Source organism: Ailuropoda melanoleuca, chromosome 12 (genome assembly GCF_002007445.2).
Source record: "Ailuropoda melanoleuca isolate Jingjing chromosome 12, ASM200744v2, whole genome shotgun sequence".
NCBI lineage: Eukaryota > Metazoa > Chordata > Mammalia > Carnivora > Ursidae > Ailuropoda > Ailuropoda melanoleuca.
In genome coordinates, this window is record NC_048229.1 from 74,646,895 (window position 1) to 74,663,944 (window position 17,050).

At 45.8% G+C, this 17,050-nt stretch overlaps 1 protein-coding gene and 1 long non-coding RNA gene across 3 annotated transcripts in view; one reads left to right on the forward strand and one right to left on the reverse strand.

Moving 5' to 3' along the window:
- LOC117804583 overlaps positions 1-17,050 on the forward strand; it is a 93,467-nt gene that overhangs the window by 19,365 nt on the left and 57,052 nt on the right. The window lies entirely within an intron of this gene.
- Positions 3,615-17,050, reverse strand: part of PKD1L2 (polycystin 1 like 2) — an 88,435-nt gene continuing 74,999 nt past the window's right edge. The window contains 7 exon segments of the mRNA XM_002917723.4: positions 3,615-3,969; positions 5,115-5,246; positions 5,786-5,887; positions 7,385-7,595; positions 11,142-11,302; positions 13,860-13,987; positions 15,562-15,695. Of these exon segments, the coding sequence (XP_002917769.2) occupies positions 3,859-3,969; positions 5,115-5,246; positions 5,786-5,887; positions 7,385-7,595; positions 11,142-11,302; positions 13,860-13,987; positions 15,562-15,695 (979 nt within the window). The 3' untranslated portion in view covers positions 3,615-3,858.

The window sequence follows — 17,050 nt, forward strand, 5'->3', positions numbered from 1 at the left end:
TAGAGTGTCCCCAGTCCTGTTAAAGGATACCCTCCCCTCCTTCTACAGAGGATCAAGGTCACGCAGAGTAGGGTTCATAGCCAGGTCTAAACTGAGTCATTCCAAACGAAGCCTATTGTTGGGCATGGGCTTAAGGAGCTCTGACACATAGTGTTTCTTTGACATTTCAAAATGCCGGAAACAATCCAGGAACCCACTTTATTACTTTACAGATCCCAAGAGGCCTGGGTACCCCAAACGGAACAGATAGAATCATGAAGCTCAGAGGTGCAAGGACTTGTCTAAGGGTCGGGAGCGTCTAAAAGTCCTTGGTGGAGACTGGGTGGGAACCTGTCGGTTAATGCAAGAGCCATTATAAAGCTAAGTTGAAACCCAGCATGGTCAGTTCCCTGCTTAAGTGGCCAGCCCCATGACCCAGGCCTTTCCAGAAAAGTGGAAGACATGTTCCCATCCAAGGGCACAGAAAATAATTAAGTTCTGGGAAAGACCTCACCTTCAACACAAATTTTATGGAGTGGGCAGGAATCAGCAAAGAAACACCAGAGTGAAAAACACCTCAAGCTCCACATCTTCATTACGGGGTGGGCGCCTTAAAGTGATGTGTGTACAGGGCTGTTTGGGAGACTCATGTTGCCATCTGTGCAGTGGCTTGCAAAGGCTGTCATGCTCCATTTTTCTTTCCTTGATATGTGCCAGGGGCTGTGCAAACATTACCTTTTTTATCCTCTTCAAACCCCTTTCTGATATTACTTTCATTTCATAGGTGAGGTACTGGAGGCTCAGAAAAGTTAAATGACTTGCCCAAGAATGGAATGGGGAAAGCATTTATTGCTTAAGCAGCTATTAGGTGGCAGTAGCAGGACTTGACCTCTAGTTGGATTCTCTGTCAACAGCTCTTAAACTCTGTTCTGTGTGCCTCCCTTTGGGAAGCTGACTGGCTCACAGTGGTCTTCTCCAGACTCCAGATCTTGGCTAGCTTCTATGTCAATATTCTGTTTGTATTGTTGTTTTGTTACACGCCAACATAGCATGCTGCAAACCATGCCCTAAAATATTTATTCTCGGCTCAACTAACGCATTTGGTGGGAAGAATAAGGTCACATACCAGTCTGTGGACCATATTGCATGCCCTTCCACCAAAACAATAGGAAATGTGTCAGTTTTTAAAAATCTAATAGGCATTAGGATAATCAGAATTTTTTTTTCATAACTGATCATCTTTGTAACATCCATGGCTTGAGATTTGAAAGGTCATCTCATAGTACATTTGGTACAGACACCTGAAAATTGCAGATGGTCTTTTCTTTCAAGTATCTCAGAAGGGGCCCACTCAACTCTTTAAGCTTTTTTTTTTTTCTCTCATAACAATACAATTGAAGGAGTTGACAGTTTGATATTTACAGTCAGTAAAGGAGTGAGAGTAGATAGGAAAGATGAGAGAGATTAAGAACTTACAACTTCTCCAGATCTTAGAACTTGCCCTATTTAAAACAGACTGTATGGGGGCACCTGGGTGGCTCAGTTGGTTAAGTGTCTGCCTTCAGCTCAGGTCATGATCCTGGGGTCCTGGGATCGAGCCCCGCTTCAGGCTCCCTGTTCAGCGAGTAGTCTGCTTCTCCCTCTGCCTCTCCCCCAGCTCATGCTTGCTCTCTCTCCCTCTCTCCCTCCCTCCCTCCCTTCCCCTCTCCCTCATACATAAATAAAATCTTAAAAAACCAGACTGTACGTATCTGGGATAGGTCTCTGTACCAGCCTATTGGGACGTGTGCATACACCTTGTTATGGGTTATTTGATGAACATCTCTGCACATATAGCTCATGTTCACATCTGACACAATAAAGAATGGACGATGGGGTTTGGCTGGATAGATGATGAAATCCCCAAGGTTTTGTGTATGTTCCATGTTGTGTGGCTCTTTATAAAGGATCCTGGATTTTTTTATTTGTTTGTTTTGTTTTTTATTGTCAGGGTGGGATCCTGATTCAACTGTCATAAAAAGACATTTAAGTTCTCATCCGGATAGAAAGCAGTAGTTCAGCTCCAGGGTTGATTAAGTCAGTCATCATGCATTCATCTTTCTGTTCTGCTATCTTCGGATTGCTCCCCATGGTCTCAAGATAGCTGCCAAAGTTCCAGGAGTCTTGCTCAGACCAGACAATATCTAGCAGCATAAGACCCCATGTCTATGTGTCTCTTTTTATTAGCAAGTAGACCTTTTCAGGAAGTGTCCTGGAGACTTCAATTTTCATTGGCTGGACTTAGGTCATGTGACTACCCTAAATCCCTCACATCAAGGGAAATGGATTATTATTACTAAAACAAATCAGGATTTACCTTAGGTAGCTACAGGGTCACCTTCCCATGAGTCATGTGGGAAAGGGATAGAGGTCTACCTGAACAAAGTTGGGTTTTGATAGCAAGGAGGAAAGCGTGAGATGGATTTGGGGCAGGCAGCCTGGAGGATCTGTTACCACAGGTATGTGAGGAGGAAGGACCAGATGGGTGAGCTGGAGAGGATATGTGAGATGTGTCCCCTGCATGGAGGAAGGGAAATGTGCCCTTATCCACACAGACACCTGAAAGCCTTTTGTTATCTAGATCTGTGGTTCTGAGAATTTAGAGCATGTTTATCAAGTCTGACTGCACATTGGAATCATCTGGGGAGGCTTTAAAACTGCTGTTGCCTGGGTCCTAGCCAGAGGTTCTGATGTTTTGGAATGAAGTCTGGGGATTCTAGCATGCAGCCAAGGTTGTGAACCACTGGTATAGATCAACAGTTCCCAAAGTATCATCTAAGGAACCCTAGCTCTGACTGAGTTGCTGCAATACTGGATGCCTGGGTCAGAAAAGTTTGGGAGTCATTATACACATTATCTCTCCTGCTCATTTCATCCCAGGAGACTCACAGTGCCCGTTTAGCATATTAAAAACTCTGACAATTCCCATACCAAAGAACTTGTATAACCTTTTATACAAGTGTGTTTCTCACATTTCAGAAAGATTTCTGAGGGAATGACACCTGTTATGTTGAATTTTGTTCCATTAGAGACATGTTGAAGTCCTAACCCCCAATACTCAAAATGTGATCAAAATTGGAAATAGGGTTGTTGCAGATATAATTAGTTAAGATGAGGTCATAATGAAGTAGGATGAGCCCTCAATGCAGTAAGACTAGACAGCTTATAAGAGGAAAAGAAACACAGGGACAGACAAGGAAGAAGGCCATGTGAAGACACAATCAGAGATAAGAATGATGCATCCTCAAGCCAAGAAACACCAAAGGACACAGAAGCTGGAAGAGAAGCCTTTTCTCTAGAGTCTTAGAGAGAACATGTCCCCATTGACACCATGATTTGGGGCTTCTATCCTCCAGAACAGAGACCATAAATATTTGTTATTTTAAGTTACCTACTTTGTAGTACTTTTTTCTGGCAACTGTAGCCAACTTATATGACGGCCGTTAACATCTTTTGGACAGAGTTTGAGAAACCCTGAACCAGAATCATTCAGAAGCAAATCCCTGACCAACCAAGAAGATGAAATAGTCCAAAGAGATTATTTTTCCCAAACTCTAGGCAATATTTATTTTATTTCTAGAAGGAAATACATTTGAACAAACAGTCTATCATAGTAATGGCAATTGCACATATATGTATATATATTTTTCTTATTTTTTCACTTGCCAGGCTTGGTGAATTTTCTATGCACACAGAAAAACATACAGAAAGACTGTAGAATCACCAGTAAACATAGGTCTAAGGCTCTGGCCTTCCCCTTTTTTGGATGCTTATGTGTGGATGAAGAGCTTAACCCTTGGGTGCAGCTGGTACAGGTGGAGGGGACTGGGCCTCTGACTACTATTTGGGCTGCTCGCTGCTGTTTCCAGGCTCCTCTCTTTTACGTTTGATACCCAGGAAACCGAGTATTTTCATCAGCAACAAATCGGCAATCTCTCCTTCCTCCGACAGCTGAAGAGGGAAAAAGAACCGTGTGACATACATAGAACCATCCTCTTTGGGGGCTTCTCTTTCTTTCTAAGGGTAAACCATGGTTTTATTGTCCAATTTGGTCTCTGCCAAAGTCACTTCAGTATTTAGAGTCAATTTTGTATTGGGAGTCCCCTTCTGAGAATCCCAAGGGTGTGTGCTCCCACCTTTATCCCCACGAGGTTCCTTCTTACCCTGTGATGAGAATGATAAAATTCCCTCTATCCCCCCCAACAGAGGCTCTTAGGAACTTATGTGCAAAGACCCTCATGCCTTCCTGCTGGGAACGTGAAAGTGTGCAGCCTCTTTGGGAAGTAGTTTGCCGGGTTCTCAATTTAAACTAGTTACCATATGACTTGTTGAAATAAACTTCTGGGCCCAAGATGGAGCTGCTCCTCCCTGGCCTGCCATGACAGCAAACTGAAGCTTACAGAACTTTTGTGTCCCTGTAAATTCTCCCCTGCCCAGAATTCAGTATATCAGGTCAACCAGTCCCCAAACACCAAGCCACCTCTGGGCTCTATACTTATTTTCTTTTCTGTCTCACCCCAAACAAGGTTGACTGTGTGGCCCCAGCCAATCAGATTTCTTTTTCTTTTCCTTGTTCTTTATTATTTATCCTGTCAATGCTTCCTGCTTTCCATCCCATTTGTACTTCTCTGAATGGAGACTGTCCACTTCATGAAGTGCTAAAGTTTGTATCGCCTAAGTTATCTGCTTCAGTCATTTTTTAACAGGTTCTCAGCCTCGGCTGTATATTAAAACCACATGGGAAGATTTCAAAAATACCAGTGTTTGACTTATTCACCCAGGGACTCTGTGTTTATTGGTCTCAGTGCAGTAGCAGATGTCCCAAAAGCCCCCACGTGATTCTAATGTACAAGCAAGGCTGAGAATCACTGAGGTCATGAACAAAGTGCCATCTTAAGAATCAAGAGACCTGATTCTAATCTGCCCTTCATTTGCTTGTAATCTCAGGGAAGTAATTTCCTCTTTCTGGACCTGTTTCCCCTCCCCTGAAATGAGGGTTTTGGGCTACAGTGGTCTTTCAAATCCCCTTAATGTCTAATGCTGCTCAGTCTCTTCCTAGTTCAAGGTCAGTTGAAAAATAGGCCAAAGGGACTCACCTGATCATATTTTTGCTCCTCATTGAAGGCCACCAGGATGACAGAGATAAATAGATTCAGCACCACAAATGTCATGAAAATGATGCAAGACCCAATCAAGAAGGAGCCAAGCACTGGGCTGTAGTCCAGGACCTGTGGGGAAGAAAGCCAGCGTCATGCCCAGAAGTCCTGTGTCCTAGTGGCCACTTCCTCTAGGCACCCTCAGAGGAAAAACTGGTTCCCAGACTAGGCAGAGCCTGGAACCAGGAAGGTCCCCTTTTGCCTGGCAGCTGAGAATATGGGCAGGTGCTCTCAAGAGCTGCCAGGAGAGAAAAAGGACAGCACCCCCTACTCCCTACTGCTGCCATTTTCAAATTTAGCTACCATTTCTGGCTAGGGCCAGGAGCACTCCCTTCTAGAGACCTCCCAGCACAGCCCTCTCCTGAGTAGTCAGTGCCTGATGTTCTTCTGTAAGCAGGGGTTCCCAGGGCAAGCTGTGGGCCCTAGTATGGGGCTGTCTGCCTGGAGGAAGGGGAACAATTTTATTTGCCCAAAGTTACCCTGTGCTTGCCAGGCCATGGACCCAAGGACTAATATCCACCCAGGAGGAAGCATTTTTCTAATTTTTATAAAGGCTTGGTATAGACAGCAGTGTCTATGTCCCCCACCCCTACCTCACCACACCCCATTACCTCCTCGTAGTTAAAGATTCCTAGCTGAAGGCTGATCATTGTTTCTGCTGCATCAAAGAGGGTTTTGTAGGAACGGAGTTTCCAACCAAATATTAAGTTTGACTGTTATGGAAAGAGTTCTCATGAACAGAGAAAGAAACCAAGTGAGCTTCCCACCCCATCCCCAATGCCTGTTGTTTGACAATAAAGTCAGCATTCTGGGACAGCCATATCCTTGACCTGGCTGTACCTACAGCGGCTTGCAAGTGGGTGTATGTACATACCCAGTTCTGTAAGGGATGCATATGCATTTCAGGGGCTCACGCATCACCTACTAGGCCACTATTGTGTTCATTCACGTGGCTGACTCAGAGATGAAACTAGGCTCTTTGAGGCCCCAACCTCTCTGCTCTGGGGCAGTTGAGTTGGATAACAACAGGCTTCTGCCTGGGCAGGGCCTTATGCCCCGCCTCCACCGTATTTCCTCCTCACCACTGCGCTCTTCCCCCCAAAGATTTCCACTATTGTGTCAGGGAGGCCCAGCAGTCCCTTGGCTCTGAGTTGGTGACTTCTGGTCCCAGAGGACACTGCAGTATCCCTGTAGCTCCTGCACTGCAGATGGAGAACTGAATAAATCCATGTGAATTGAGGGGTCAGGTGAAGTATTTTTGATAAAACCAGACACCAGCTTTTTAGCATATACCCTCCATCACTGCATCAACGCACCTCACCCCATTTCTCAGGGTGAGAAAGGAAGATGAAGTAGGGTCAGAGAATAGGGAGTCAGGGTTGAGGTGATAGGGACAGGAAAAGGATGAGGAATGGGGAGAGAGGGAGTGGGGACTAGGATAAGAGGGACCCCTGGGTGCTGTGGAAGTCAGGGATGGTGGAAGGTGAGACTGGATGGGGCCAAGGCAAGAACTGGGAAAGGAGTTGGGGTAGAGAGTGGGTCAGGATTGGGTGAAGGGTGTCAGAGGTGTGGGAGCCCTGGTATTATGGGGAATGTGGGCTTGGAGAGGATGGGGGCATATTTAGATGGAGATCAAAATGTGGCAGAGGGTCTTTGTTTCCCACATTAATTGATAATAAAAGAGTTGATAGTACAACATTTTTTTTTATTCACAAAAGAGATGTAATTGCCAAAAATCTCTCAGTGTCAAGGGGACTGAATGAAATGATTTTTGGCCCTATTAAGTTCATGCCTCATGTGTAAGGCATCAAGCAGTGACATAGTCTGCAGATGTGTCTGTCCTCACTTCCCCATCTCTGCCCAATTCATCCCCCATCCCCCAACACAGAGGGAATGTTCCGTGTATGTCTGAGCAATTGGGATGTCAGGAGAATTGGCACATCCAGGAGGGTCTAGATACAGAAAGGAATCCTTTATTGGAGGTAGTCGGCCCTTTCGGTCTTAGAGACTATACCTCCTCACTCTTACCCAACTGAGGTCTCCAGCCTTTGTCGTTTGGGGTGGCCAGTTTATGAGCTCCCAGCTAAAAAGCCCTGGACTCAGAAGCTCCACTATCTCCCTCAGGTACCAAAGTCATCTTAACCCTAACCCTCAACCCCCCATCACTGAGAAGACTTTGCTTCTAAGGAGACTAGCCCTGAAGCACTCACCGCAATGGAGTAAGCCAGAAGCATGATAAGGATGACGATGATAAACCCTGAAATGTCCCCCCAAGCATGGCTCAGGGCTGAAGTGATCATGTTCATTTTGGGGTTCAACCTGAGCAGATGCCAAAGCTTCACTGTGGACAGCAGTACCAAGAAGGCAATGATGTAGCCAAGGGCAGCATCAGCCGCTGCTGTCTCACCGAAACTGATCCCCCTGTGGGACCAAAAGAGGAGACTGGGTCTCAGAGACTATGAGAAGTTCAGCCAGAGCTCATTTGGGCTCAGCTCATCCCAGGATGCAGGATTAGATTTATCGTGGTCTCAGAGGCCATCACTTCCCACAGTAGGTCTGGGAGATAGAACTGGTCCAATTTCCCGAGCTAGGTAATGAAGAGCTGGTGATGATGGTGATGGTGGAGATGATGGTTATGATATGGATGACAATAGTGCTGGTGGAGGTGATAATGATAGGGATGATGGTGGTAGTGAGGGTGATGTTGATGGTAGTAAAAAGGATGGTGAGGATGATGCCTATGATAGGGATGATGATGGTAGTCACAGGACAATTACCTAACATTTTTGGTTAATGGCTGCAGAGCTTTGGAAGAATGGCAAAGGAGGAATCCTCCCAGTGCCAAGAAGATGGAAGTGAGGGCATTCTGTGAGCCTCCCCTCCTGTATCGGGATCCCTGGATGCCATGTCCTCCCTCACACTTGTCTGAGTGTATGTCTGCACTGTCCTTGCATTTGAAGGAGGGATGGAGGTACCATTCAGTTTCTGTGCTAAGTAAGGGCCTAATGAACCTCAACTGCATTATCTCAATTGACCTTCAAGGCCACTGGATAAGGTAAGTATTGCTGTCTGTTTTACAGATAAGGGCAAAGAGTTGACACAGGGTCACAGAGCTAGTGACATAAGTAGTGGTGGAAGAATGAAAGTTGGAATCCAGGCATGTCTGATTCCGAAGTCTGGGTCCTTCCTGTCCTCCCACCCTGCCCTTCATTCCCTTCTCTTCCTGTATTTGCACTTTTAATTCGGTCTTAATATTGGTGTCTCATTAAAACGACATAGAACTAAGGGTGCCTGAGCAGCTCCGTTGACTAAGAATCCCACTCTTGATCTCAGCTCAGGTCTTGATCTCAGGGTTGTGAGTTCAAGCCCCATGTTGGGCTCCACGCAGAGCATGGAGCCTACTTTAAAAAGTGAAATGGAATAGACCTATATCTGGTGACATGGGTGGAGAACAGGTTATTGTTACAGGATTTGCTTTTCCTTTGGTGCCTATGGTTCTTGGTCGCACCACTTCAAAGAATGAAGAGGTAGACCAGACAATGAGTGGTGGGCAGCAAAGCAAAGTTTATTGAGCAATAGTAAAGTGATAATACAAAGCTCCTGAAGAGGGAGGGGACTTGAGAGGCTTGCCACTGGAGTTTCTAAGTCTAGGGGTCTTTATGGGCTTGTTGTCCAGCTGTTTTAATCTAATAAACCCTCCGTGCACCTGTCATCCAATCAGGTTTTTGTCATCCATCAGTGGGAAAGGGTGGAGGGCTCCTTCCAGGGTGGTGTAAAATCCTTTAAAGGGTGGTTTCCTCTTAGGGCGGGGCCTCTTGTCCCTGTCTGCCTTTCTTCCAACTATCCTTCATCATTAGGTAACAAAATCATATGATCTCAAGTTTATAAGAGCATTTACTATACATTTATAATGCCGGAATGAAAGCTACCCTTCTACCTATTCTCCCACCTTCCAGAATCTTCCTTCCCTTTGAGCCAGTTAGGGCTACTGGTATGGATGGCTGCTTACTCCTTTGGCTCCTGCAGCACCTTTTTCCTGCCTCTTTTAAAATACCTAATCCTCTCTCATGCCATTCAGAGCTCAGTGAGGGTTTGTGAGCTAAATGAGCCAGCCTAGGGTATAGGTTAGGAATGCCAAGTTCAAATTACAGGCCCTGCATTTTCATTTCCAAATTCTGTGACCTTGGACAGACATCCTTTCTGAGCCTCTAATCTCCTTATCTGTAAAAAAAAAAAAAAGGGACGTTCATAATACTATCTTTTAGAAGTTTTGGGAATATTAAAGTAGATGAGATAATGCTTTTAAAGTGGTGTTTTTATAACAGTGTACAGCATCCAACAATAAATAAATGTTATCCATATCAATAAAATCAGTGGATGAGTCAAGAAACACAATGGTTTGAAGTAAGGATTGGGATCCTAGAGACACACAAGCTAGGTTTTTGGGGTTTTAAAAAAACTTTTTAAAATTTTTTAAGTAATCTCTCCACCCAACATAAGGCTCAAACTTATGATCTTGAGATTAAGAGTTGCGTGTTCTATTGACTGAGCCAGCCAGGTACCCCTTAAAGATTTTATTTTTAAGTAATCTCTCCACCCAACATGAGGCTCAAATTTACAACCCCAAGATCAAGAGTTACGTGTTCTACTGACTGAGCCCCTCACATAAGCTAGGTTTAAGTTACTTCTCTACCACCTTTTAGCTCTGTGGCTTGGGGAAGTTAGCTCTGTAAGCTTCAATTTCTTTTCTTTCTTTCTTTCTTTTTTAAGATTTTATTTATTTATTTATTTATTTATTTATTTATTTATTTATCAGAGAAAGAGAGAACACAAGCAGGGGGAACAGCCTGCAGAGGGAGAAGCAGGCTCCCCACTGAGCAAGGAGCCGGTTGCAGGACTCGATCTCAGGACCCTGGGATCATGTCCTGAGCCAAAGGCAGATGCTTAACTGACTGAATCAACCAGGCATCCCTTCAATTTCTTTATCTGAAAAATGGAGTACTGTTAATGTAAGCAGAGTTAGGGGTCCCCAGGAGCAGAAAGACCTAGCTTTCTTGACAATAGGAAGTCATTTTAGGCCCCCAGTCATCTTGTGAATGAATATAAGAATAAAACGGCCATTATCAGGCCAGGAGACAGTTTGATCATCAGGGACATTCAGTGCTAAAACAAAGCTAAGATTGGACTGATATACATTCCTGAGTTCTCTTTGCAGGATCTAAACTCCCATGAGTACTCAGATACCAGACCAACTAAAGCCAGGGAATTGATGATGCTGACCCTAGTGACTTTGACCTGGACTCAGTTACCCTAAGATGACTTCTGCCCCAATGCCACGCTGTATTCCCCATTGTGCACACAAGCCCTTTATGAATATGTTTTCACCCTCACCTGAAAACTTCCGCAAATTTGTGGTTTGGGGAGACACTGCTTTGGGAAAGATCCTTAGTGTTCTCCTTTACTTGTTGCAAGTAAGATCCTTCCCTTTCCTACTCTTTTGGCTTGGTCGTGTCTTTTGGCTCGACATCCACCAAGAGGCAAACCCACATTTGGGTAGTAACAACATTTACTTCCGTGGGTTCTCGTGAGCATCTGGTGGACTCGTGCATCTTGCCTAGCAGAGTGGACACTTTGTAAATGGTAGCAGATGTAGGCAGACTGGTGTGCTACTACATCTTTTGGACAGGGACCTTCACAGGATGTCACATGATCTTATGTTTTGGTAAGATTTGCTAAAGTAAGATATTGTTCTATTTTGTCTTAAAGAGCCCTCTCACTTGCAGATATGTCAGGCCCCAAACCTGAATCTAAGTGGTAGCTACAGTTATGTTTTTAAAGAGTGACCCTGATCCTCTGAGGATCAACAAGATTTCAAAAGCTGCACCCCACCCCCGCCGACCCTGGGGCCACAGAGCCAGAGGAAGCAGGTCTAGCGTGGGAGTTGGGGGCTGAGGCAGAGCCACTTACTCCTCCCCATGGTTCCGGTAGTGCTGGATGTCACGTTCTGCAAGGATGGCCCTTTTCACAAACATCGCCAAGGCACTCCAGCTGGCCAGGATGATGGTTAGCTCCAGAAGATTCCACTTGCTATGGAAATAGGACCACCTCTGTTTCCTCATGAGCTTGCCCTGGGAAAGGAGCTGGAGGTTCTACCAATGCTGTAGTCAGAACTGTGCCTCCCCACCCCTTCCACCATGGCTGCCCAAACCAGCCAAGATGACCCTCCAGCCAGGACCTACTGTATCCTGGAAAGGCTTTTCTTTTCTTTTCTTTCCTTCTTTCTTTTTTTTTTTTTTTTAAGATTTTATTATTTTATTTGACAGAGAGAGACAGCCAGCAAGAGAGGGAACACAAGCAAGGGGAGTGGGAGAGGAAGAAGCAGTCTCCCAGCAGAGCAGGGAGCCCGATGTGGGGCTCGATCCCAGGACCCTGGGATCACGCCCTGAGCCGAAGGCAGACGCTTAACGACTGAGCCACCCAGGCGCCCCTGGAAAGGCTTTTCAATAGAGAAGCCATAGAGTGCCTGGGGCCTCTCCCCAGCCTTGTATGCAGACCCCATCTGCTTTCATCACCAACTTGGGCTGCAGAATTTGGCGGCATGTAAGAGTAAAAACAGCATCTAACAAGAAAAACATTTAATTATCTCTGATGCAAAAAATTGGGGAATGGGAACAAACCCCCCACCCTTTCATAGAGTATTTACTTTAGAAAACTTGTAATTGTGAAATCTTTCTCTGGACCTTTGACATGTATGTAAATCTTTTTGAAAGTTAAACTAGCCTCAGGAATATTTTTTTTTAAAGGACCTGGGGGCTTTCTCTTTGAAGTGTGAACCTGAAGAAAGGTAGTGCCCTTCACTCCCAGTTTCCCTGGGAGGGTAGAAGCCAAATGGTAGGCACCTGGCTCCAGGTTGCAAAATTACAGCCTAATGTGAACATGTACATTTATTTTTCCTTTTGATAAAGGCAGTTAGCAAACACAAGTGACCACTCCAGTTACCAGGTGAATTTAGGGTGGACTAGTGGGACAGAAGATGGCATAAATCCTCTTGAGGATTAATTACTGTTTATCTTAAGGATGAATGTGTAATGGGTCCTCTGTACCCAGCAATATGCAAGGGTGAGACCCCTTTCTGTCTTTGGAAACTCTTAGTGGATTGCCTGGGATGCGTATCACATTCTAGTGTAATGCTTATTCAATAAGAAAAGTTGTTTTCTTAGGGGAAGTGGGGAGTTATTGTTTAACAGGTACAGTTTCAGTTTTCTAAGAGGAAAAAAATTCTGGAGATGGATGGTAGTGATGGTTGCACGATGATGTGAATGTACGTAATGCCACTGAGCTGAACATTTAAAGATGTTTAAAGTGGTAAATTTTATGTTATATATATATTTATCTACCACAGTTAAAAATGAGTGATTTTGTTAAATAGTTTTTTTTCTCTCTACCTTTGTGGAGAGGTTTTCTAGATTGGCAGGAGACTTTGTTTTTAATCCTCTTTCCCCATCAGGTGTCACACGTCCAAAGGAATTATGCTGTGCAAGTTCTAGGCCTCCTTCCCAGTTTTTTCCCTCCCACTAAAGAGAATCTTCCATGGTCTGTTCCATTTCCCTCCTCCTCCCTACTTACAGAGGAAGGATTTGTGCTTGACTGCTCAGAGGCTGAAGTTTACCTCCATTATAAAGAGACGGAGGAGGGGGAAGAATTTAAGAACTGCTTAAGTGGCATTTTGAGAAAGATTTGAGGGCTTTGGAGAGAAGTGTTTTGTGGCAGCTGCAGGCGGAGGGTGAGGGCAGTCCAGATGGGTGGAGTGACCCCGGGGATGCGTGGTGGAGGGGCCTCCTTTGATGTTTTTAGGTTGTTATTTGATGACTGTTCCCTTTTGGGTTTGCATTGGTGATGCTCAGAGGCCCTGTGGGATCCAGGTTTATGAGTGAGGTGCGATAGAGGGGTTGAGTGTCGAATTCAGGGGTCAGACTCTCTGGATTCAATTTTGGCCTTGGATAAATTCCTTAATGTCTCTGGACGTCAGCTTCCTACCCTGTGAAGTGGAGCCAATAGAATCTTTCTCCTGGTATTAAAGGGGAAAATCCACTCAAGGTTCTTTGCACAATTTCTATCATGTGGTAAACACTCAAAGTATCATCCTTACTTTAAAGTGGTTGTTGCGGCTGTTGAGCAGGGGATGGGGATGCCTTTCAAGATGACTGATTTGCATTTTTGGTGGGGCAGGGGCGGGGGTATATACCGAGCTTCAAATAAGTTCCCAGCTTCCTCAAACCACCATCCTTATCAACATCTGCACCTTCATTTTGCAACATGGTAGTATTTAAAGGTAGCAAAGGGGACTTTTCCTAATTCCCAGGGACCACATGTGAACCGCCAGCTACCTTTGACATTTTTCGAAGGAAAACTTTTGAAGGAAAAGTTTCGAGGAAGCTGAGACAGTTCCTCTCCCTTCCCCACCCAGCAAGGACTACCCTCTGAGTCTCAGTTCCTGAGAGGTGCTGAAAGCTGGTCCCTGAGCTGGGTCAGCCCTCAGGACTACAGAAGGACCAAAAGGGTGCCATGGCAAACAGGTTAGAAGAATGCTCCCCCTCCCTTCTTCAGGCCTCACTCTGGGGAAGGTGTGTGGGAGGGGACAGGACACTGCTGCCTCCATCCCATGGAGCCGTAGTCTACCCTCACCTGCACAATCATGTAGTAGAGGAGGAACAGGAGGTAGATGGCCTCTGCTGCTACCATGAAGGGGTGCCAGCCGTCAGTGAAGGGGTACAGGCGCAGGCTCTGAAGGTTCACATGTGCAAAGAAGGTTCCTGGGAAGCAAAACATGCTGTGCTCACTTCCGGTCATCCATCCTCTCAGAGCCACCGCTTCTGACTAGAAGTCATCAGTGGCACGATGCAAGCTCAGGCCCTTCTGAGGGCTGGCCAGGGTGAAAGAGAAGGTAAAGGTCCTTCAGACCTACAGACCCAAGGGACTGGACACATAGTGGATGTCACAGACAATGAACATATTAGAGGGGGTGCAGGAAGCTGGGCTGGAAGAGACGCTCCCTATCCTCTGCATCTGATGTCAGTCATTTGTGCCCTCTGTCACCTCCAGCCAAAGCCCACCCACCTACTTAACATTCATTTACTCCAGTCTGGCTCACTTAAAGCTGGTTCACCTAAAGAGAGTTCACTAAAAATCAGTTTACCTATTGACCAATATACCTAAAATCCAATCTTCTTTTGAATCATTTTTCATCCATTTGTGTGTCTTTTCCCTTTGGGGGGATATTGTAATGATATTTTAGTAAAGATTAAAAAAAACCCAGTTTGATTAGGCTGCTGCCTCTGAAGACAAAGCCAACCCCGAGAATGTCAGAATGGAGAGACACAAACAACCTGAATCCTTGCCAACATGGAACTGCTTGAGCCAACCAGACCTGAAATCCACTCCTCACTTCTCATTTGTAGAAACACATCATTTAATCAGATGTGTTTGAGGACAGGCTGTTTAATTGGTCCTTAAGGGCCACAAAGGTGGCAAAAAGAAGTAGGAGAACACAAGGGTACAATACCCCCCCACAAAAGGATTTGAAAGAAGTGTTTGACAGTGGCCAGTGATCATGGAAGTTGAAGGCCTTTTACTTTTCAGTTTACACTGTTCTGAAATTTAAGGAACTACAGGCATATACTAGTTTTATTAAAAATGTAATTTGATACTAAAAATTGAGAGGAGAGGCAGTTGAATTTAGGAAAATTGGTTGTTAGCTGAGGAAGCTTTAGGTCAGTGTTTCAATAGATTTTGGTAGCATTAAAAGAAGGTGGAAGGTGGGAAATGGGGAGAAAGAAATAGAACAGAGCACAAAATATCAGAGTACCTTACATGTAGTGAAGGGAAATATTTTTGAAGCTTTTATCTCAGTTATATATCGTGTGTGTGTGTGTGTGTGTGTGTGCGTGTGTTGGAATATGCTGTAAAATATACTTCGTCCTGTAGGTTGAGGTATACGTTGTAAAATGTTGTTTTAGGTGAAATTATCTTTTACCAGGTCACCCCCTCCCCAGCCCTTCACTGCCAGCCCCCCTGCCTGCCTTCCCCAGAGCAGAAAGCTCAAGATGATGGGCTACCTTCAGACTCAACTGGGTTCCCTCTGGGTATCTTGGGAGACAGGCCAGAGAGAAGTGGAGGCAACTAGGTATAAGGCTGGAACAGCCCTGGAACCTGGCCTTTGGGTGCCCAGGGAGAACAAGACCCACCCATGAATCTCCTAAACAACCATTGGCCCCTGAGCTCTGGCCCTGGGACAGCGAGGCCCAGCCTGGTCAGGAGCCCTGGCCCAGAGGGAGGGGTGTCTGTCTTCCAGGACGCTGTAGACGGGGTCACAAGCAAGGCTGCCCACCCAGGGCGCTAGTCTCCAGGGTCAGAGTGATGATGCAGAACAGGTTGACGTTGGCATTGTAGACCGTGAACTCCACAAAAACGGCTCTGGTCAGGCTGTCCAGCCAGGTGTTGTCAAAGAGGTACTGGAGAATTCTGTAGGAAGAGGGCTATTTAGGGACATCTCCAACTACAGTGGCTCCCTGCCCCCTCTGCCCAGGGCTTCCTGTAGAAATTTCTCCCTCTGGCTCTGTCTGCTCCACGCCCTGGGCCATGGGCTTTGGGGCTGCTTCTTGGAGTGATCACAGTTTCCCACCAATGGTGCAGTGTCTTGGCACCCATGGTCTTCTGGATGTTAGAGAAGAGGTCCTCAAAGTGTGGTCCCCATACTTCCAACATCTGCATCATCTGGAAACTCTGTAGAAATGCAGATTCTCAGTCCCCACCCCAGATCTCCCTTAAACAAACTCCTCTGGGGGATCTGTGTTTTGGGGATCTATGTTTTGGCGATCTGTGTTTTGATGAGCCTTCCAGGGGATTGCGATGCTTTTTCAAGCTTGAGGGCCACTATGTGAGAGGAACCGCATAGAAAATCAGGGGCTTAGGCAGGCAGCAGTAGCAGCAATAGAGACCCCTCTTGGGTTGGCAGTTCACAAGAGACCAGTTCCTGGAGGTCTGTCCACTGCTGTTGTGGAAAGAGCGCGTGCTGGAGGGACCAGGGTTCAAATCCTGACTGCCTCCTGGACAAGCTTATAACCTCTCCAGGACTCAGTTTCCTCATCTACAATGGCATTAACGCCAGTGCTTTGGGAACATTGTGAAGAGAAAATGCAATAGCGCGCGCGCGCGCGCGTTTGTGTGTGTGTGTGTGTGTGTGTGTGTGTGTGTGTGTAATAGTGACAGCTGTTATTACTGGCAGCAATAGTGACGGGCCTGTTTTAAAATATACCCTGTGCCCACTGGCTCTGTGTCCTGCTTGGTGTGTAGAAGAGAGAATATCAGTTGTTGCAAGTGGCAGGAAAATACCTCTTATGCTGAAATTGACTATTCCTGTCCTGTCCTTAATCCCAGAGGACCCCTGCCAGTTGCTCTCCTTGGGGGTTTGTTACCTGTGCTCCTTGAGAAGACTGAAGTGCACGTGGGTTCACTAACTTGCCTGGGGCCACACAGCTAACAGGAGCAGTGCCAGGGTTTCACACTTAGGGCTCTCTAACTCTGGAGTGTGCTGGGAGAAGCGGTCTGCCTGGACTCTGGATGTCCATGCACAATCATGTTGGGTATTCCAGGAATGCAAGGTCCTGGTTGGGCTTTACACAAGCCATTTCTTAAGGTTATGTTTGTAGTGAGCAACCTCGAGGGATAAGGTGGCGTCCTACAGACAAAGAGCAGGCTTGCTTCTATCACTGTAGAAACAGTGAGTGCTCCAAACTCAGTGTTCTTCCTTGGTACTGTAACTCACTGCACATTAAAGCATGATTCTTGGCTAAGGTTAAGAGCCTTAGCCACTTCTC